The 23,115-nt window shown below is 40.5% G+C and overlaps 1 protein-coding gene across 1 annotated transcript in view; it reads right to left on the bottom strand.

The window, feature by feature from the left end:
* gmds (GDP-mannose 4,6-dehydratase) overlaps positions 1-23,115 on the bottom strand; it is a 780,658-nt gene that overhangs the window by 146,641 nt on the left and 610,902 nt on the right. The window contains exon 8 of the mRNA XM_068055307.1: positions 1,492-1,610. Coding sequence (XP_067911408.1) covers positions 1,492-1,610 — 119 coding nt within the window. The remainder of the gene's footprint in view (positions 1-1,491; positions 1,611-23,115) is intronic.

Below are 23,115 nucleotides of genomic sequence, written 5' to 3'. Positions count from 1 at the left end.
AGTGATGCACTGTCTTGTGAGCTATCAAAATACATTTAAGTGAAATTGCACAATTGCTGTATTGTGAGATATAAGTAGTTAATAATCTAATAGCTTCTATATAGTCATGCACAAGGATAGATGTACCTATCCACCTGTATATAAAAATAATCAACATAATTGCAGTTAAAACATTCTAATTGTCTGCACTTTTAACATTTACTCAGGTTGATTTCTTTTTTGAAGTTTACAAGCAGAGGAGCCCAGGGGAACCCCGGAGTTGATGAGTGAGTCACTGTACACGGATGGAATGATTTGAAAGGCAACTAGGTCCCAGTGTCTAAAATTCTGGTTGAAATATATACAACAGAATACAGCCTCACAAGACGTTACTATACACAATGGGATGCTAATTTTTCAATCCCCCGCACTCTCTATATCTCAACTGTGACAACAGACCTTTTCCTAGTACTGATCAAACAACTCTTGGAAATTCAATGAAATCTGCTGCCTCTCTTGTGCTCAAAGTATTTTCCCCAAAGTAAAAACAAACTTGAGACTTAACTTCTTTTTCAAACCTGTGAATGAATAGCAATAAAGAACCTCACTGTGCACTGTACTGGGGAATTGAGTCCAGGGAGTTCAACTGAAGGACTCGACCTAATGGTCTCATCTTTCAATCCAACTAACTGTACTCAATTGCCTAGTAAAGTACATGGTAGAATTTTTTATTGCTTAAATATATGGCTGTCTTGCACTTATAAAAATGACACTCCAGACTGCATAGGAATTATAGAATGATTATTAATTGGATTTGAATACAATGCTTCTAAAACAGAATAATCATAGGAAACGTGTGTGGAACATTTTGCCTTTACTTCTGAGCAACCTATTCTTAACCTGTATGGCACTACAGGATTTGCTTAATCTGAACCGCATACAAATAAAACAAAAATCAAAAGCAAATATTAGCACCAGACAAACAGACATAAAGTCAAAGTCAAAAAATATCATAATGACTGTGATGTTATAGTAAGACTACTGTGCCAGTGCAAAAGGCTACAGACTGTGTTACATGAACTGTATCACACTTAAGGTATGCTTCCCACTGTTAATGCAGAAGCAAATGGATCCGACATCGAATTGTAATCCAAACCATTATACAGGTATCCTCTTTAGTTTCAAGAACTGTCACTGGCTTGTCCTGTAACATGATGGAAACATTATTTTGTGAACACCACTTAAGCATGTTGAATGCTCAAAATTCTCATCCATTCCATTTCTGTGTAGTTTTCCACCAAGTACACACCTTTAGTACAATTTTCCTTTTGATCTATCAGCTGGCAATATTTGTAGTTATTTGGCAACTCACAACAGATTATAAACTATTCATCTGTAAAAAGCCTTAAGTGTAAATATAAAAACACAGTGAGATTAGAGGAAGATCAAATTAGAAATAAAACAGACCAATATCCATGAATCAGGCCATTTGTGATGCACTTTGATACTCACACAATGGTTTTCTCAATGTGTTTGAAGGCTTTTTCCACAAACTCCCGAACACTGTGCACTTCTCCTGTAGCTATGATAAAATCCTCTGGTTCATCCTGTTGCACCATCAACCACATTGCCTAGTAATAGGAGAGAAGAGATTGGAGTGAACCATTTGTAGTGCTCTTAGCAAAGTCTTACTTCATGATTTCTTTCAGTTTAAGATCACAGTACTGCTTACAAAAAGGCCAGTAAGCATATGGATTGTAGTTACCGAAAAATGGAGTCCATTTCAAGAAGTGTCAGTGATGGATGTATACAGAGATGCACAATCTGCCAGGGATCACCACAATATGATTGATTTTTGGCTACTAACATATGCATTGCTTCTAACTTGCCAACACTGCCACAGGTTTATACTAACCTCATTTTTCATTTTACTGGCACTAAGTGTAGGCATATTTTAAACTTGGTATTGTGTGCACTGTGACTTGACTGAACTCTCAGTGGGGGAATGAGAAAGAGAAACAGAAGAAACTCATCAAAGTTGATACAAACTCAGATCCCAGAAGTGTGCAACAACCCTGTTGTACCTCGAGTCTTTCATTGCACACAACAGCACTAGTTCTGGGCCACCTTGCAGACAAAGCAGATTACTGGGGCTTCATGCTAGCATTCTCCATCACAAGTGAAAAAGCACTCTTGCTAGAAGTATAAGGCATAACTCTATTTCTTAATGCTTCACGTATGGACCTTACCCCAAAAATGAAGTGAGCAACCAATATTCAGGTGCCAAAAATGCTATAAAATACTGCTTTATATATTCTGTATTTTTGTTTATTTCTGTATAAAAGATACCATTCATTTTTCTAATACTCAGTGCCCAAAACTACTTTTGCTTTTTTATAAAAATTCTCTGCCTTGTTTTTGTTTCCTGTACAGGTAATCTGGGATAAATAACTGCATAAAAAGTAATAACTCAAGTAAAAGTTCAGATTTACAAGATGAAACTAAGAGTCATAGTCATTTACAGCACAGAAGGAGGCCATTCGGCCCATCAAGTCCATGCCGACTCTCCATGGAGCTATTCAGTCAGTCCCACTCCCCTGCTCAATCGCCATAGCCCTGCAAGTCTATTTCCTTCAAGTGGCCAGCAAATTTCCTCTCGACGTCATTGATTGTCTCTGCTTCCACCATCCTTGTGGGCAGGGGGGTCCAGGTCATTACCACCGGCTGTGTAAAAACGTTCTTCCTCATATTCCCCCTACATCTCTTGCCCAAAGCCTTCAATCTGTGTCCCCTAGTCGTTGTACCATTAGTTAATGGCAACAGTTTTTCCTTGCCTAACTTATCTAAGCCTGTCATAATCAGACCTATCTCAGCCTGTTCCCATATCCCCATCCCCCTTTACAATCCAAACTTAAATGTTGATATCAGCATTGTTATCTACATTTGACCAAGCATCCAGACCATAGATGCAATTGATTAAAATAAAATTGTATCATTAAGCTATATTACTTGTTCCCATTTATACAGCTTTGTTGCACTGGGACACCTACAGAGACAAAGGTTACATTTTCTGTACAAGAACATCAGCACCTTATATGTAATGTTGGTTAACTGCCACTCACCATGTCACTAGATCATAGGAAGACTAGTTTAGCTGCAAATACTTGAGTATTTCTCCATACCGGCAGGAGAAATTCTACTGTGATGGGTCAATGTTAAATTCACCATACATAATTCCAGAAATTTAGATTGTTTGACAGAGGTTGAATGTCACCATTTTTAGATTCAATTCAATCTTCAAATGCTGTAACAAATTTTGCACAACATCATTTTAGGTGGAGGTACTTTTACTTTCCCCCATGGTACACCCTGAAATCTGAAAGGATTTTTAAATTATCTGCAAAAATGGAGGATCTACAGATCAGTTGAGACTACCAGAACAAAATAGCCCTACACAATGTTTGTATTTGTTTTTCTCCAATTTTCTTCCCTCTTATCTCAAAGGTGACATATGGTTCCACCAAAAGCAGGAGGTAAATCTCCAATATTTGATACAACTGACCATTTTTCAAAATTGTCAGTTACATATAACCTCTCAAAAATGTTCCAAAGTGTTTTAAAGACAATGAATTATTTGTTTAAATGTAAACATTGCTGTTATATAAGTAAACATGAATGCCATTTAACCTATAGTTTGATTGCATAAGCAGCGATGAGATGAATTGCCAGTTAACCTGTTTTGATGTTGTTAGAATTTTGGCAGTGACACTGTGAACGCTCCCTATTCTTTCACATCCACCTGACCTGTCAAAACTGACTTGGCTTAACATCTTAAATGAAATTCTAGTTCTAGAAGACATTGGGGAAGGGCAGTCATAATGGACATCACTCTCCTCCATTTATAGCACAGAAGAAAAAAGCAGGCCATTTGGTGCCATAGCAGCAAATGCAGTGAATTACTTGGTTGCCACTAGCATATAAAGCTCAAGACTATGCCAAATATCCATGATTTCTCTCAGTCAAGCATATAACAATTCTTCTGCATCCAAAGGTAAGATCAGTGTGGCGTTATTAATGCGAATAATTTAACTGATAAAGGATATGCAGTATCAAATGCAACATCTGCTTTTGAAACTCATTTGATCTTCACACACAATTTCCAAAAGAATGACTTAGAGGTGTTATCAAATTCTGAAATCCACAAGAAATATTGGTTAGGTAAGAATTACACCAATGCTGTAGGCTCTTCCCTTATTCCCCAGTGAGTTATTCAGTCAGCCTCATGTGCAGACATGGATCACATCACACTGCTGCTGTGGCAAATCCTCTACATAACCTACTCATGGCAACGACCTAACTAACGTACGATTTGATGGCTTGTGAATTATGAAGTCAGTTCATTTAAGCGATATAAACTCACTGCTCTTTGTAATGCATCCTCTATTTGTTATGTACAGGGTTGTCCAAAGTGTGAAAATATTATCCATATTTCTACACTTAAGCAACAATCCATTATGACATTTCTATCACAGTACACAGAAAAGTTGAAGTGAAAGACCATTACAAGAAAAAATAACTATGAATCATTTTTTAAATACGAAGAATTGCTCTTTAATGTGTGGAAAAGTTTAAAAGTCATCAAGCTTATCCATGGCTAAAAACAATTTTTATATTTCACACGCTCCCAAAAACAGTCTTCTATACATCTAAAACCTCTTGTCAATATACTAATAAAGCCATTGGCAGGATTCTTTTTAAATCAGACACCGTTCGGATGTTTTTCTCTGGTTCATGATCCAGGAAAGAATAGTTACATAATCCTTTATCACTCTGTGATTTCTCCAAACAAACCCAAACTACTTATTAATTTCAGTTGGAGATCCTCCACCAATGTTTTGTGACAAGTCACAGAAGCACCATTTCCGCCTCCCTTCTACAGCACAAATCATAAATGATACTGGATACAGAAGGACCTGAGAATTCAGGCAGGCAGTTGCGACATCTGTCAGCGAGGAGAATGCGAAGGTGAGGTCTTGCTTTATCTGTGGCCAACGTCATTATGACAACTGACCTCAATAACATTTTTAAAAACTAGAAAAAAACATTAAAAAGACACTAAGTTCCTTTAAAACCTTCTCTGCCCTCTGACAGTCATCCCCAAAATGCAAAATATATTTGGATTGCAGTATTACATTTTAATTAAAAATTGAAAATTGAACAATGAAAAAAAATTCAAAGCTTAAAATTAAGAGCCCTAAGCAAAGGTAAACTTGAAAACCAGCTAATCAGAGCAACATTTTCTTCTGAAAAAATTTTACTTAATTAATAAGGCAAATACTTCCATAATTTATCAACTTGCATTACCTTTTAGATAATTAAAAATATAAATTAATTATACCCAATAAATTTACTTACACATAAAAAAGCAGTGTCTTTTATTTCATGCGTGTGTCATATACAATAAAGCAGGTTTTTCACACAATATCAACATAGGTGTTTGAAATAGAAGTAAATTACATTAGATAACTATGGGCATAAATATTAATATAAATACATCAATCACTCAGCACTGCACTGACAGCTTGGATCTTGTGCTCAAGTCTCTGGCAGGGGACTTGAACCCACAACCTTCTAACTCAGGCAAGACTGTTACTACTGAGCCACAGCTGACACTAGGATGAGCTAGGATTGCACTTGGCTGTGATGCCTGCTTGGCTGAGTTGCCTGCCAATAGTTACTGTCAAGAATCACATGAAGAATGGTCATGTGGGTGAGATATTGGGCGCCTTCCAGTGCTCATGGAACCATATCCCAATGTGAGTTAATACCTTCAGGACAAAACGGTAAAAGCAAATAATGTGAGCAATGTGATGAGCAAGACTGATAAAATCTTACAACCATTCCATTTTTCAAAGAAATACATTTAAAAAAATTTAATTACAAATGTCTTTGGTTAATTTCAATATTTAAAGTCTTAGTCAAGTTTTTTCAAATCTACATATTCACAAAGTGTATATTCTGCTTGCTGATGACAAAGCTACAAGTTATTGCACGGGTACAATAAGAATTCTGATTTTTCTTCTCCTGCAGCCTAGAATCTGACCTCATCAGGCCTTTGACCTTCCAATTTCTAGGTATTTCCTTTAGTAGTTCCCATCATATAGGACTTCAGGCAGTAAACGGTGCTGGTAGAAAGGGGGGGGGGCAGGGATCCCTGCAGTTTTCAGTTTATTTATCATTACTGAATAGTTTACTGGTTTTAACAGGAGGGACGCTTTGTTTAAACTTCTACGGAGGATAATTAATGGTTATTGACTAGTAAATGAAGAACAGGTGACAGCCCAAATCAGAAGAAAAACGATCTTGTGTTGTAGCGTGATAATGGCTTAGTAATTGCTGCAAAGCTGAGGCCTATTGCATCCCATCATAATGCCAGATCATGCCCAGAACACAAAGGCCTCTGTGTGAAAGGTATTCAACCTTCCACATCCTTACACATCTGCTCAGTTGATTTGGTCCATTTATTCTCTGATGGGCTGCACAACGGAGGCAAAAGTTCACTCATTCCCACCTTCCTGCTCATACTCAGTGTCACATGACATTCGACACTGCTATTTCAAGTGCACCTTTGTCTTTTCACAAAGCTTGCACTTGTGTTGGTGATAAATTCAGTGGTTATGTCTTGGTGAGTTTTAAATTCTTTATTTTCGAATGCTAATGCCGTAGATTTTTATTTCTGTTAAAAACACCATTATTAATACAATGCAGACCACCATACTGTCTTTGGAAATCTTATTAGGGCAAGTACATGTAACTTGCAGTAAAGATTCTAGGACTGTATTTGGTTACTTCCCACAACCACCCTCACTCAGCCCTTTCTCCCCAGATCATTAAATATAAAACACAAATATTGTTAGGAGTGGGGGAAGAAAAGAGGGGAATTATTCTAAGCTGCTCCTGATGCCACATTTATACAGGTTAAAGGGGCTTCCACTGCAATTCTGTCGCAGTTATGGCATGGAACTGGAAGCAGCTCCAAGGAAATTGTCAGCCATGAAAATCATTTCATAGAATCATACAGCACTGAAGCAGAGTATTCAGCCCATTGTGCCTGTGCTGGCTATTTGAAAGAACTATCTGATTAGTCCCGCTCCTCTGTTCTCTCTCCATAGTCCTGTAAGTTTTTCCACTACAAGCACTTATCCAATTCCCTTTTGAAAGTAATTATGGAATCTGCTTCCACCACCCTTTCAGGCATTGCACACCATATCATAACAACTTAAGAGTATATTTTTTTCTTCTCATGTTACCGCTGGTTCTTTTGCCAATTACCTTAAGTCTGAGTCCTCCGGTTACTGATCCTTCTGCCACTGGAAACAATTTATCCTTATTTATTTGATCAAAATCACTCACGTTTTGATCATCTCTTATCAAACCTCCCCTTAATTCTCTCTGCTCTGAGAACAACCCCAGCTTCTTGAGTCTCTCCACGTAGCTGAAGCCTTTCATCCCTAACACCATCCTAGTAAATGTCCTCTGCACAGTCTCTAAGGCCTTGACAACCCTCCTCAAGTGTGGTGCCCAGAATTGGACACAATAATCCAGCTGCGCCTAACCAGTATTGTATAAAGATTTAGCATAACTTCCTTGCTTTTGTACTCTACGGAGGTGATTTTTAAAGAACCTCCGAAGTGGCCAAGTTGGGTTTTTGAGCCGCAACGCCAGTTTTGCTCGTGTTTAGCACAAGTCAGCATCTTGGTGAAGGGGTTGAAGCATGTGCAAGGAACGGCCTCATGGAGGATCTTTAAGGGGATGATTGCCACTGAAATTGACTGTTGGCACTCATTAAAATGGCTGCATGGGATTTTGTTGGCTAGCACTGGAAATAATACCCTCTCTTAATAGCATCCGACTGAATAGGAGTAAACAAGTGATTGCTGAGGATTTTGAGGGCTACTTAAAAGTATACCACCTTTCACTGTTCATTTGCTGCTAGAGATTTAAAGAGGACTTTTGAAACACATGGGGAGGCTTTCTGGGACAGTTTGACAAGTCTTAATCAACACTCTGCCAACATTTATACCAGAAATTCTCTGAGGACTTCAGCTAAATAGTGTAAGTGCTATGCTACACTACCTTAAAGGAGTCACCAGGAGAAAGGGAGTACTTGGTCATTGATATCTTTCTAGGAGCCTTCCTTGGTCTGCAAGAGGAATGAAAGGAGGCCATGAGGCCAGACACAGCAACACCAGGTGCTGCAGGAGAGGGGGACAGAGGGTGAGGTGGGCTCCATCCCCTCTGCAAGAATAGGACATCCCTCCTCCTCCAGACTTCCTCCTCCAGGACCTCCAGTGCTGTGTCCGAGAACCTATGTGTCCTCTCCTTGCCCCTTAGCCATTCTGAAATCTGCTGTGTGCATCAGCCAGCTCACTCCACACCTTCAGTGAAAGTGAGTGCACGGAGCCCACGTATGCTGCTCCAAGAAAATTGCTTCTAATCAGCATTCGAGCGCTAAATCTGCAGGTGGCTGTCTTAGCATCTCCAGGCAAGTTCACATTATGGTAATCGGCAATTAGGACACAAATCGTGAGCTAAAATCAGACTTTCAAACATGAATGCGTTATTAGCATAGCATCCACTTAGCGCTTGTTTCACCCTTTCATCAAAATAAATCCCAAAGCCTCTACTTATAAAGGCAAGGATCCCGCATGTCTTTTTGACAGCCTTCTCAACTTGTCCTGCCACATTCGAAGATTTGTGTATGTACACCCACAGGTCTCTCTGTTCTTACACTCCCTTGAAAATTGTACCATATAGTTTATCTAAAAAAGACGATTAAAATTACACATGACTCATTTTTACAAGTTTGAATTCGGATCATAAAATCATGGAAGCATACATAGATGGCGGCTATTAGGCCCATCGCATGCCAGCTCTTTGAAAGAGGTATCCCATTCTCCCCACTCCCTGCTTTTTCCCCAAAACACTGCAAAATTTCTCCTTTTCAAGTATGCTGAAAATACTTCTGAAAGTTGCTACTGAACCTGCTTCCACGACTCTTTCAGGCAGTGCATTCTCGGTCACAGAAACTCTCTGCGAGTTGTGATGTGATGGGATTTTGGGTATATTTTGTACGGGCGTGGATTTTGTTGGTTAGTTTCATGATCAGATGCCTGTCTTTCTTATAAGAGTACAGTGGCAATACACTTGGCAGTGGTGATGATGAGTCACTGATTTAAATAAAAGTTCCTCCCAAATCATACACTGCTTCTCACACTGTCCAGAAACAATGTAGTCCCTAAACTCTGGAAGTTACATTGTCCAGAAATGCTCACAAGTATCACTGAGTTGTTAAAAGGTAGCCACACTGCAATGGTAAAATTCTTTGTTACACACTTTGGGCTGAATTTTATTCTCCCGCCGCCAGTAGCGGCAGCGGGCAAAGAAAATGGCGGCCCACGTGTGTAAGCCGCATGGCAGCTCAAGATAATATGCCGGTCAGGCGCCCCCCCACAACCCCCCAATCTCGTGGCAGGGGTGAACTCTGCAGTGCCAGCAATGGCGTCAGCTGCCGCTGTGCAGGCACTGGCACCATTTTTAAAGGGCAGCCAGACCTGCTGCCAAATTTAAATATTTAAAACTGTATCCTCACCCAGTACACTGCAATAAAAAATAATTGCCCCTTCCCCCTCCAATAACACTTACAGATAATAGTTGCCCTGTCCCCCCGCCAAGACTTGACATTCTCCCCACCCCCTCCCACAAACTGTTCAAAGTGCAGAGATCACCCCTTTGCTCCCTCCCCATCACTATTTATGCACATTTTACGCCCACCGTCCCCCCTGCCACCATACTGAAAATCCTAAGTATTCCCCCCCCCCCCCACCTTTTTACCCACCTCGGTGGTGCCAGCTTTCCTTGGGTGGTAAAGCGAAGGCTCATGAATGTCGGCTGCAGCTCGGAAGATCCCAGACAGCAAATAAGATCGCTGACAATTTTAATTAAATGTATTCATTTTCTTAATTTACATATTCAAAGTCTGGTCCTGTCATGAGCAGTGGGGGGGGGGGTTGCCGCCATGGAGCCTCGCCGCCACTGGGAAGATCAGGCCCGGCACTCCCAGCGCCAGGCTCCGTCGCGGGCCACTGCCAATACAATCTTCCGGCCCCCCCTCATCACGGATCCCAACGTCGGGACCGCAACAAAATCCAGCTCTTTGGGTTCTCAGATGTTTACTATTCCTCTGGTCAAAGTATTCTGTACTCTTCTTTAGCTTCACAGTGCCATGCATCTTTATCATTGCTGATAACTTTGGGTAATGAAGTCATTGTGAATTCATATTCATGAATGCATAAAATGTACTTTTTATATCAATTAAGAATGACATTATAAGAGATTTTACACATGAACAGAATCCAAAGCACCATTATATCAGTGGTTAAAAAAAACCACGGCATTTCTGGTGCCTTAATTACATAGGAATGGAGTGCACGGACCACAGGAATAAGAAATTATTGAGAAACATTCACAATAGTTCAATATAGCAAATGAAAGGAGTAATGTTACCATTAGATTTAATATTTCAATATAGCTGGGAAGAATAAACCATCTTCCAATCACCTCCTTTTAATATATTTGTATCACTAAATCAATTGTACTTTTCTGTGCGATGCAGTTTGAGCAATAAATATCACTAGCCCTGTGCAGTTTGTCACTTTATCCCGCATATTTGGAACTCAATTAACTTTGTATTTTACTGTGTTAATGTTTCGAAACTAGTTGCCTTTTATAAAATTTTTAAAAACCGGATTATAACTATAGATTATTCTAATGACAATGAACTAACAGAACTGTTTCTCTCTATGTTTGCAGCAGCCACAGACACCAGTTAATGTGCTGTGCAAATAATTTCTTTATATTAAGTCAAGTAGCACATTGCCTGAAATTCTGTCTGTTATACTATCTGAATGTTACTGTCTACTGCATGGAATGCAATTGTAAAATGAGGCCAACACAATCATCCTCAGAGACCTTTGGAAGAATTTCCACAAGTCAAAGAAAGACGCCATCTAAGCAGAAGAGTTGCATGTATCACAGCAAATCTGTCCAATTTATACTGGAAGAGGTCTCACTTACAGCAACAAATGCAAAAGCAGCCAACACAACCTATTTTTCTGATGGACTCTCTAAAGACTTGGTCCAAATCTATAGAAAAAGTTGTGGGCATTTAGTTTAGAGATACAGCACTGAAACAGGCCCTTCGGCCCACCGAGTCTGTGCCGACCATCAACCACCCACCTATACTAATCCTACACTAATCCCACATTCCTACCACATCCCCACCCGTCCCTATATTTTCCCTACCACCTAGCTATACTAGGGGCAATTTCTAATGGCCAATTTACCTATCAACCTGCAAGTCTTTGGCATGTGGGAGGAAACCGGAGCACCCGGAGGAAACCCACGCAGACACAGGGAGAACTTACAAACTCCACACAGGCAGTACCCGGAATTGAACCCGGGTCGCTGGAGCTGTGAGGCTGCGGTGCTAACCACTACGCCGCCCTTTAAAAAAGTGTCTTGGATGTTTTCTTAATAGAATTTGTGACTTTTTTGAAGCTGAAGTTTATGATAAATTTCAGAACATTTTAAAATAAGCTTCAAGGAAAGAATGTTGCAGAAAGTTTCTGGATAGTGGACAATATGAACTTAAAAACTCAGCAACTTGAATTGATCCTTTTCCAAAACATATCACATTAGAAATGGAAACACTGATAGCTAAGAAAAAAGTACACTATTTGGACACCCAGACTGAAATATTAGGCCGAGATGCTCTTCATATAGCCATGGATTATAAACCTTTTGCTCTGATCCTTCAGAATCTAATCCAGCTCCACTGAACACTGCCTCCTGCTACAGTTGCTCACACTTTGTTCTGAATTGGCTAAGTCTGGTTTTAACCAGTCAGTCCGTTAATCAGCCCGTTTCAAACCAGCAGTGTGAAAAGTGTTCAAGTTAATTTGCAGGATTAGTAGCTGGAGGCTGTTGTGGAGCTACAGTGTAAACCTCACTTGCTTAGTTAACTGCTTATTTCACTGAGAATGAAGTGACACTGCTGGAGGGTTTTGTGATTAAAGCAACGAGGTGAGTGTATGGTTCATGCGGTTAATTATAAAATTGAGATCAGCCAGTGCCTGTGTTGTTACAGAGTTTCAGCACTAATAAAAGATTACTCTGTTCCCATTTAGTACCATTAGCATCAATGTTATCTGCTGCTTGAAAAAGTGGACCAGAGAAAGTTAGCAAAACAAGGCAATAACGAAGACACAAAATCCTAATCCAAAACCTTAAAAAGAAGCATGTTGCCTTATGGTGGATTTGTTTGTGCTTGGAATTGTGACCCTCGAACAAAAATCAGTTAGTAGTCCTGCCTTAGACAGGGAAGATGATAATTTTAACAGACTAACGTGAGACAAGATGCAAAAAGACACTGCCACCAAAAGAATCTTCTTGGATCCTTACATGGTGAGTTTGTAGTTGCAGTTGTATTACTCAGGGAAGCTAGGTACTTTCCACAGCAAATGAAGAAGAAAAAATGAGAAGCAATGACAGAGATCCAGGAGGAAGCAATAACAATGAGTAATAGCAGAGGCCTGGGAGAGTGGATTGCCGATTTACCCCTTCGGTTGGAGCCTGAAGCGGAATAGGACAGAAGGGAAATGAAAACATGCACATATCATCAAAGCATCATTAGGTCTCGTAAAACTAAATATTCCTTAATTTACTCTAGAAATGATTTTAAGCAGTTCTTACTGAAAAATAAATGACATCACATTAGTCCAAAAACTGTACAACACCATCATAATATTGTTTAAAATTGCAGTAAACAAAGGTTTAAGCCGAATAGCCCAGCACATTTACAACAGCTGTATGTACAAAAGCAAAACTGTTATCGTTCGTACCAGCATCCTACTTAGACAGGCCTGGCTCAGATTGGGAACTTACCCTATAGGGTATAACAGCTGTTAACTGTTGCCCTACTGGGATATCTAAAAGAGATTAAATAATAAATGACTTTTTTTTTTAAATGAAACCCTAGGAAATTTTGTGTAATACAGTAGCTGTGCCGAAATACAATGTTAAGTTGAAAAGGAGCCAATATCATCATTACCATTGTGGGAAAACGACTTTCGTTGTGTGAATAACAGTTATTTATTTGTAAATGTTTTATAAATGTATTTCATATGAAAAAATATACAAACTAGGTTTCAGATTAAATGGATAATAGGTCTAATGCGGACAGAAGTCATGTCAACCATTTCATATATCTTCATTTCTGACCCCTGTCCCATATCTCAATTTAAGTTAACTTTTAAATGCTAGGCAGATACCTCTATTTGGGTATATATAATATATATACACACACATAGAATCATAGAAAGATTATAACACAGGGGGCCATTAGGCCTGTCATGTCCCTACCAGCTCTCTGCAAGAGCAATTTAGTTAGTCCCACTCCTCTGCCTTTTCCCCAAAACCCTGCAAATGTTTTCCCTTCAGGTGCTATCCTTTTGAAAGCCACAACTGAATCTGCCGCTACCACCATTTCAGGAAGTTCATTTCAGATCACACTCACTCATGCATAAAAAAAAGAGTTTATCCTATGTCACCTTTAGCTCTTTTGCCAATCACTTGAAATCTGTGTCCTTTGATTCTTGACCCTTCTGCCAACGGGAACAGTTTCTCTCTATCTACTCTGTGTAGACCCCTCATGATTTTGAACACCTCCATTAAATCTTCTCTTAACCTCCTCTTCTCTAAGGAGAACAACTCCAGCATCTCCTGTCTATACACTTAACTGAAGTCCCTCATCGCCAGAACCATTATCATAAATCTTTTCTGCACCCTCTCAAAAGCCTTCACATCCTTCCTAAAGTGTCGTGCCTAGAATTGGATGCAATACTCCAGCTGAGGCTGAACCTGTATTTTAAGAAAGGCTCATCGTAACTTCCTTGCTTTTGTACTCTATGCCTCTATTTCTAAAGCTCAGGATCCCTTATACCTTATTAACCACTTTCTCAACCTGTCCTGCTACCTTCAACGATTTGTACACATATACCTCCATGTCATTCTGTTCCTTCACCCACTTTAGAATTGTACCCTTTAGTTTATATTGCCTCTCCTCATTCTTTCTAACAAAATGTATCATTTCACACTTCTCTGTGTTAAATTAAGTAAGCGCAGGCACATATAGTCATGAGTCAGGGAAATAATGATCTCTATAGTAAGCTGAGTGGTAAACAGATTTTTTTTATCTGCCTTTTTAAAGAAAGATGTTTTTTAAAATTTAATGAAAGTCTTCTTGTTTTTATAGCTATGCAGATTTTTTTTAAATTTCCAAAATATACTTAGATTGTAACTTTTACCCTTTACTCATTACAATTTTCTTATTAGTTTGCACAATTTTGTGCTACTTTTAGAAGTTTGATCTCACATTACTATAATTATCACTACTAAATTAATTTATTACATTTTGCCATAATTTGCGACAGAAATGTCTCCCATGCCCCATAACTCTTGACAAGGGCTTGGCCTTTACAACATATAAACTTGGCTGAATTATTGAAAAACCTGCAGACCTCCCAGAATTCCACCCCAATCCCCCCTCCCCCGTTGCTACCTTCCCTATTGACCAATGAGGCCCAGCTTTGATTGGTGACTATGTCAGAGAAGTGCTGAAAAGGTGACTCAGGTCTCAGGCAGCTAGTCTGGAGCCAGTTTATGTCTAAATTCTCTGGGGGCTGTGGCTTTGCAATTTCTCAGGAATGTTTAATTCACTACATCCCTGCATGTTTCCCTCAAGGAGGACTTGGGCCTATCTAACCTCCCTAGAGAGTACTGGATAACGAAATTAGCATGAGATAAGTTTAGATTCTCATCCAAACATGAAAATACAGGAGAGAATTTCATTAAACTCAGAGAAGTGGGTGATCCAAGTTAATCCCATCAGTAAACTGCGGTAGAGAGACTTTTTTGAGTGCAAAAACCCTTCAAGCAATGTTGTCCAGTTCAATAAATGTGCTTGAACAAAAAATATGTAAAACAGATAACTTGACTTAAGTCAATTCCAGATAATTTCTGACTCAGCGAATCAGTTGCTTGAATACATTAGTCACAGACAGGAACAATTGAAGATTTTGAGTTTATTTTTTGTTTTTTTTTCTTTTGTTTTTCGTTAGTTATTTTTATTGTGATTCTTTCAGTTCCACATATATCAAGAGGGGGTGGGGGGTTGGGTGAAGCATTTCTCTGATCTCTCCTAATCTTATTCTTTTGTCAGCCACTTTAAGGCATATGAGTATCAGGCATTCTAGCCAGAAATCAAATCTCTTCCAAAAGTGGGTACACAGAAGGGGGCAGTGCGTAGGCTACTCATGCCAGTAACAATCCATGCAGGTAACACAGCTGCACGGCTCTCAGGGAGAGCTGATACAGAGTTCAGGCACTACTTAAAGGCAGCCAGCACATGTTAAAAGGGAGGCATTCTATAACATAAATAATAAATTATTGATAAGCACATGCACATATAGTTAAGAGTCAGGGTAATAATGCTCCTTATGGTATGCTGAGTGGAAGCTGATCTTTTTTCAGTATTTTTAAAGAAAGACATTAAAAACTTTTCATGAAAGGCTTCTTGTTTTGCTAGTTATACAGATTGTAATTTTTACTGTATAAGGGAGGCATTCTGGCTGGAAAAACTGTGTAATATCATTAAGAAATGTTTAAATGCTGCACTGGAGACCTTAATGCAGGCAGTGAAGAGGAGGGATGTCCTTTTTCTCCATGGGGACAGGAAGCTTTACAGGCATCTAATCAGGAGATAGTGGGGCCGGGAGTTTTTCATCAAGAATATGGCTGCAATGCAGGAAAAAAATTCAATGATTTAACATGAGTTCTTGAGAAGAATAGTTGTATTTTTGACTGCTGCAGGGATAGAGAGCACAGACCTGCATGAAGCATTGCCTGTGGTCACAAACCAACAGTACATTGAGGGAATGAAAACTCTTTCAATTGATAAAGGTTTCAGGCTGGTGATAGGCAGCATGCAAGGCAATAGGTGTGCAGTCAATTGCATCTTGCACCCAGGGGAACCCTGCCACATGTGAAAAACACAGTTAGCTCATCCAGCTTCTCCTGGTCAATTGAGAAGGAGATATTGGTGCTTCTCCAGTGCAGAGAGTCTCGATGACCTCCCTGACACATCTGTGTACTGCGAACTGTGAGATATTGCTGATGTCACCTGTTAGAGCCTGAAAGAGCATATGGCTCGAGTGCGATGATGATTTTCACAACCACAGGCACTGCTGCCCATGTCCTGGTTTGTGTCTGCAGCAAGTGATATAGTGCATTGACAGTCTCCTTTGTGAAGGCATCTCATCTATTGCTCCTCAGTAAACTTGATGCAGAAGAAGTACTCCTTGAAAAACCTTTGTGGATATGACCTCCTGTTCAGTGCCCTCTTCCTTTGCCTCCTACTTTTTCTTTATTCGTTCATGGGATGTGGGCATTACTGGTTAGGCCAGCATTTATTGCCCATTCCTTCTGGCAGTTTCTCCTGCTCTGTGGTTTCTTCTTTGCCCTATGACAACATCCATGTTTGCAAACTAATTGTGACGCGAAAAGCAACAACAGTACACCACAGCAAAATTGCCTGGCCGTCAAGCAGTAAACAGAAATACCAAACCAATAACTAGCAAATAAGTATGAATAGTGCCTAAATAGCGCTAGTGAGGGGGCCTTCCTGCTGGATTGCATTATTTTCTGAGCTTGGCGCTTGAAGCATTGAGTCGGTTGAAAATGGAAAAGGGGCCCTGCAAAAAGCACAGTACCTTAATTTAAATATATTAGTCTTCACTTAGAATGCTGCTGGCATGTGCTTCTATCGCCAACGCAAACTCCTTTTCCAATATGGCAGAAGTGTGTTCTTGTGCTTCCTGCCTGCCATACTGGGGACTTAGGTCACATAGCAACCAAAAGTAAGTGCGTTAGCAGCCAGAATTCTAGACCTGTAACTTTTCATTGGTTAAATTCTGTGCCCCAGTTTGATGGTGTCCTGAGACAACATGATTGAGGCTAGATCATCATAATGGGAAATTTGAAAGACAAAGTTAGTAGCACTCTTTGGCATGTGTTTGCTTTCTTCAATAGAATATTATTTTGCATTAAAAGGAGCAGAATGCAGTTTAAGAGTAGCAAATGTTTCATGAAGTTATGTTCTAATTGTTCTCTGTATGATAGTGTCTTTCCAAAAATGAATATACTTTCAACATCATGCTGTGGTCTGTTCTTTAAACTGCTTGTACAAAACAATATTTCATTCATATCAACCAGTAACTAGTAATGGGTAGACCTCCAAAGACACTTAACAAAATCTGGTTTAATGATCACACTGGCGTGAAGGTCACATCTGTGATTTTTGGACCAACTGGCAAAATATCAAGATCATATTGTTGTAGACGTTGTCAAAATTACCCAAGGGAATACTAGTCACACAAACATGTACAAGTACAATACCTATTTGACAGTATACAGAAATTATCCATTGACACTGACTGTGCCTCTTGAAAATCTGCACGTGCCTCAGATCAGATGTACTGGATATTAAAAGTAGTGACAGAGCCAATGGGCGGAATCATATCATTATAACTTATTCCAATAATGATATTGCAATATGGGATTACAATATTGCAATCCAAATCTAAAGACATTATTGCTACAAAAAGTAATTAAAAAGGCTAATGGAATGTTGGCCTTTATATCAAGGGAGATGGAATACAAAGGGGAGGAAGTTATGCTTCAGTTGTATCAAGCCTTGGCCAAACCCCATCTGGAGTGCTGTGTTCAGTTTTGGCATACACCTCAGGAAGGGGTGGCCTTGGATGGGGTGCAGCACAGATTCAGCAGAATTATACCAGAACTAAAGGGTTAAATTGTGAGGATAGGCTGTATAAACTTTGGATTTGTTCCCTTAAGTTTGAAATGTTGAGGGGTGACCTAATTGAGGTGTTTAAAAATCAAAGGAATTGATAAAGTAGATACAAAGAAATTATTTCCTCTGGTGGGAGAATCCAGAACAAGGGAGTACAAACGTAAATTAGAGCTAGGTCATTCAAGAGTGAAATCATGAAACACTTTTTCACACAAAGGCTAGTGTAAATGTGGAATTCTCTCTCCCAAGAGGCTGTGGAGGCTGTTTTTTAAAGATTGAGTCACGAGATGTGTAGATGAGGGTAAAGCAGTTGATGTAGCCTACATGGACTTCAGTAAGGCTTTTGATAAGGTCCCGCATGGGAGATTGGTTAAGAAAGTAAGAGCCCATGGGATCCAGGGCAATTTGGCAAATTGGATCTAAAATTGGCTTGGTGGTGGCAGGAGGCAGAGGGTGATGGTTGAGGTTGTTTTTGCAATTGGAAGCCTGTGACCAGTGGTGTACCGCAGGGATCGTTGCTGGGACCCTTGCTGTTCATAGTGTACATTAATGATTTAGACACGAATATAGGAGGTATGATCAGTAAGTTCGCAGATGACACGATAATTGGCGGTGTTGTAAATAGTGAGGAGGAAAGCCTTAGATTATAGGATATAGATGGGCTGGTAAGATGGGCGGAACAGTGGCAAATGGAATTTAATCCTGTGAGGTGATGCATTTTGGGAGGACTATCAAGGCAAGGGAATATACAATGGATGGCAGGACCCTAGGAGGTACAGAAGGTCAGAGGGACCTTGGTGTACTTGTCCATAGATCACTGAAGGCAGCAGCACAGGTAGATAAGGTGTTTAGGAAGGCATATGGGATACTTGCCTTTGTTAGCCGAGGCATAGAATAAAAGAGCAGGGAGGTTAAGGTGGAGCTGTATAAAATGCTAGTTAGGACACAGCTGGAGTACTGTGTACAGCTCCGGGAACCACACTATAGGAAGGATGTGATTGCACTGGAGAGGGTGCAAAGGAGATTCACCAGGATGTTGCCTGGGCTGGAGCATTTCAGCTATGAAGAGAGACTGGATAGGCTAGGGTTGTTATCCTCAGAGCAGAGAAGGCTGAGGGGGGAACTGATTAAGGTATACAAAATTATGAGGGGCATTGGTGGTTAGAAAGGAAGAAACTTTTTCCCTTCGTGGAGGGGTCAATAACCAGGGGGCATAGATTTAAGGTAAGGGGCAGGTGGTTTAGAGGTGATTTGAGGTAAAAAAAACTTCACCCAGAGGGTGGTTGGAATCTGGAACGCACTGCCTGAAGGGATGGTAGAGGCAGGAACCCGCACAACATTTAAGAAGTATTTAGATGAGTGCTTGAAACGCCATTGCATACAAGGCTACGAGCCAAGTCCTGGAAAATGGGATTAGAATAGTTAGATGCTTGATGGCCGGCACAGACACGATGGGCCGAAGGACCTGTTTCTGTGGTATATAACTCTATGACAGATCTTGTTTGGGTAAGGGTATTAACGGATATGGATCAAAGGCAGGTAAATGGGGTTGAGATACAAATTAGTCATGATTTAATTGGATGATGGAATAGGCTTGAGGGACTGAATGGCATACTCCTGTACTAGGTTTCTATGTCACCCTTTATTTTGTAATGTAGTACCTGAGAGAAATGGCCACCCTAGCAAAATTAAGATCAGGGGCAGGATTTTCACCCCAATATGGAGGCAGGAACAGAGACGGGCAAGAGAATAATTTCGCTCTGCCAGCCGATGTGCCCGTTTGCTGGCACCATCGTGCCCCCGAGACATTTTTGGGAAGGCCGGGTTAGGGGCGCAAGAGCTACCCGCCTGCAGCCACTTCTTTTAAGTCCTGCACCTAGGGTTATCAGGTCCAGGGGACTTGTCAGCCTTTAGCCCAATTAGTTTTCCTAGTACTTTTTCTCTAGTCATTGTGATTGTTTTTAGTTTCTCCATCCCTTTTGCCTCTCAATTTTCTGCTATTCTTGGGATGCTTTTTGTGTCTTATACTGTGCAGGCAGATACAAAATACTTATTCAAAGTCTCTGTCATTTCCTTGTTTCCCATTATTAATTCCTCAGTCTCAAAGAAGAAGAAAAACTCTAAGGATATATACTTGAGTTATTCTCTTCCTTTTTACATATTTGTAGATGCTTTTACTGTCTGTTTTTATATTTCTTGCTAGTTTATTGTCATACTCTAATTTCTTCCTCTTTTTTTTTTAAAGTCATCCTCTGCTGGTTTCTAAAAAAACTTCCAATCTTCTGGTCTATCACGCCTTTTGATACCATCCTTAACTTTCTTAGTTAGCCATGGATGATGTATCCTTTTCATAGAGTCTTTCCTTAACAATGGAAAATATCTTTGTACAGAGTTATGAAATAACTCCTTAATGTTTGCCACTACTTCTCTACTGTCTTACCTTTTAACTTATTTTCCAGTCCACTTTAGCTAACTCTGTCTTCAGACCCAAACTTCTCACCCTCAAACGGAATATGAAATTCTATCATGTTATGATCACTCTTACCTACAGAATCCTTTACTATGAGGTAATTAATTAATTATGTCTCATTACACATTACCAGGTCTAAAATAACCTGCTCCTGGGTTGGTTTGAGAATGTATTGTTCTGAGAAACTGTCCCTCCAGGCTACCTTTGCCAATTTGATTAGGCCAATCTATATGAAGATTAAAATTGCCCATGATTATTGCAGTACCTTTCCTACAAGCCCCCATTATTTCTTGTTTTATATTCTGGTAGTAGTACTGGGCTAATGGGAAGATTCTTGGTAGTGTAGATGAACAGAGAGATCTTGGTGTCCAGGTGCATAAATCCCTGAAGGTTGCTAACCAGGTTAATAGGGCTGTTAAGAAGGCATATGGTGTGTTAGCTTTTATTAGTAGGGGGGTCGAGTTTCGGAGCCACGAGGTCATGCTGCAGCTGTACAAAACTCTGGTGAGACCGCACCTGGAGTATTGCGTGCAGTTCTGGTCACCGCATTATAGAAAGGATGTGGAAGCTATGGAAAGGGTGCAGAGGAGATTTACTAGGATGTTGCCTGGTATGGAGGGAAGGTCTTACGAGGAAAGGTTGAGGGACTTGAGGTTGTTTTCGTTGGAGAGGAGGAGGAGGAGAGGTGACTTAATAGAGACATATAAGATAATCAGAGGGTTAGATAGGGTGGATAGTGAGCGTCTTTTTCCTCGGATGGTGATGGCAAACACGAGGGGACATAGCTTCAAGTTGAGGGGTGATAGATATAGGACAGATGTGAGAGGTAGTTTCTTTACTCAGAGAGTAGTAAGGGCGTGGAACGCCCTGCCTGCAGCAGTAGTAGATTCGCCAACTTTAAGGGCATTTAAGTGGACATTGGATAGACACATGGATGAAAATGGAATAGTGTAGGTCAGATGGTTTCACAGCTCGGCGCAACATCGAGGGCCGAAGGGCCTGTACTGCGCTGTAATGTTCTAATTCTAATTCTAATTCTCTCCTATGGTGTAGCCACTGTTAGGGGGCCTATAAACTACTCCCACCAGTGACTTCTTTCCTTTGCCATTTCTTACCTCCACCCAAACTGATTCGACATCTTGATCTTCTGAGTCAAGATCATTTCTCACTACTATACTGATCTTACCCTTTATTAACAGAGCTATCCCACCTCCTTTTCCTTTCTTTCTATCCTTCCAAAATGTCAAATACCTTTGAATATTTAGTTCAAAGCCTTGGTCACCTTGCAACCACATCTCTGTAATGGCCATCAGATATTTATTTATATTTATTTCTATTTGTTCTATCAATTCATCCATCTTGTTATGAACGCTGCATGCATTCAGATAAAGAGCTTTTAATTCTGTCTTTTTGCCATTTTCCCTACTCTGACCTTATTTGCTGAGTGCACTCTTATGTTTGTACGCTCTGTCCCTTTCTGTCACACTCTGGTTATCATTACCTGTGTCGCTACCTGGTACTATTTCCTTGGTTCTTTCTCGTTAACTTTCTAAACTTCCCCTCACCTGAACCTTTCCCCTCACTACTTAGTTTAAAGCCGTCTCTACAGCCCTAGTTATACGATTTGCCAGGACACCGGTCCCAGCGTGGTTCAGGTTAAGGCCGTCCCAATGGTACAGCTCCCTCTTTCCCCAGTACTGGGGCCAGTGCCCCATGAATCAAAACCTATTTCTCCCTCACCAATCTTGAGCCATAAATTCAACTCTCTGATCATTTACACTATGCAAATTTGCTCGTGGCTCAGGTAGTAATCCAGAGATTATTAACTTTGTGGTTCTGCTTTTTAATGTAGCCCCTAGCTGCTCATAATCCCTCGGCAGAACCTTTCTTAGTCCTTCCTATGTCATTGGTGCCTACATGGACCACAACAACGAGATCCTTCCGCTCCCACTCCAAGTTCCTCTCCAGCCCCAAGGAAATGTCCTTAACCCTGGCACTGGTGGGCAGGCAACACAGCCTTTGGGACTCACGCTCTCAGCTGCACAGAACAATATCTACCCCCCTAACTATACTGTCCCATATTACTATTACATTCATTTTTACTCCTCCCACTTGAATGGCCTCCTGTGCTGTGGTCAGTTTGTTCATCCTCCTTGCAGTCCCTGCTCTCGTCCACACAAGCTGCAAGAACCTTGAACCTACAGAACAAATGCAAGGGCTGAGGCTCCTCAATTGCCACCTTCTGGATCCCCATACCTGCACACCCTCCTGTCACTGAGAACAGAACAAATCTGAAGTTCCTAGCCTAAGGTGTGTGACTGCCTCCTGAAACTAAGTGTCCAGGTAACCTTCCCTCTCCCTGATGCATCGCAGTGTCCGAATCACGGACTCCAGCTTTAAGGTACCCGGGGCGGCACAGTGGCGCAGTGGTTAGCACCGCAGCCTCACAGCTCCAGTGACCCGGGTTCAATTCCGGGTACTGCCTGTGTGGAGCTTGCAAGTTCTCCCTGTGTCTGCGTGGGTTTCCTCCGGGTGCTCTGGTTACCTCCCACATGCCAAAGACTTGCAGATTGATAGGTAAGTTGGCCATTAGCAATTGCCCCTAGTATAGGTGGGTGGTAGGGAAATATAGGGACAGGTGGGGATGTGGTAGGAATATGGAATTAGTGTAGTGTAA

The sequence above is a fragment of the Heterodontus francisci genome, chromosome 2 (genome assembly GCF_036365525.1).
Source record: "Heterodontus francisci isolate sHetFra1 chromosome 2, sHetFra1.hap1, whole genome shotgun sequence".
Classification (NCBI taxonomy): Eukaryota; Metazoa; Chordata; class Chondrichthyes; order Heterodontiformes; family Heterodontidae; genus Heterodontus; species Heterodontus francisci.
This window is presented reverse-complemented; position numbering and strand designations above follow the sequence as displayed.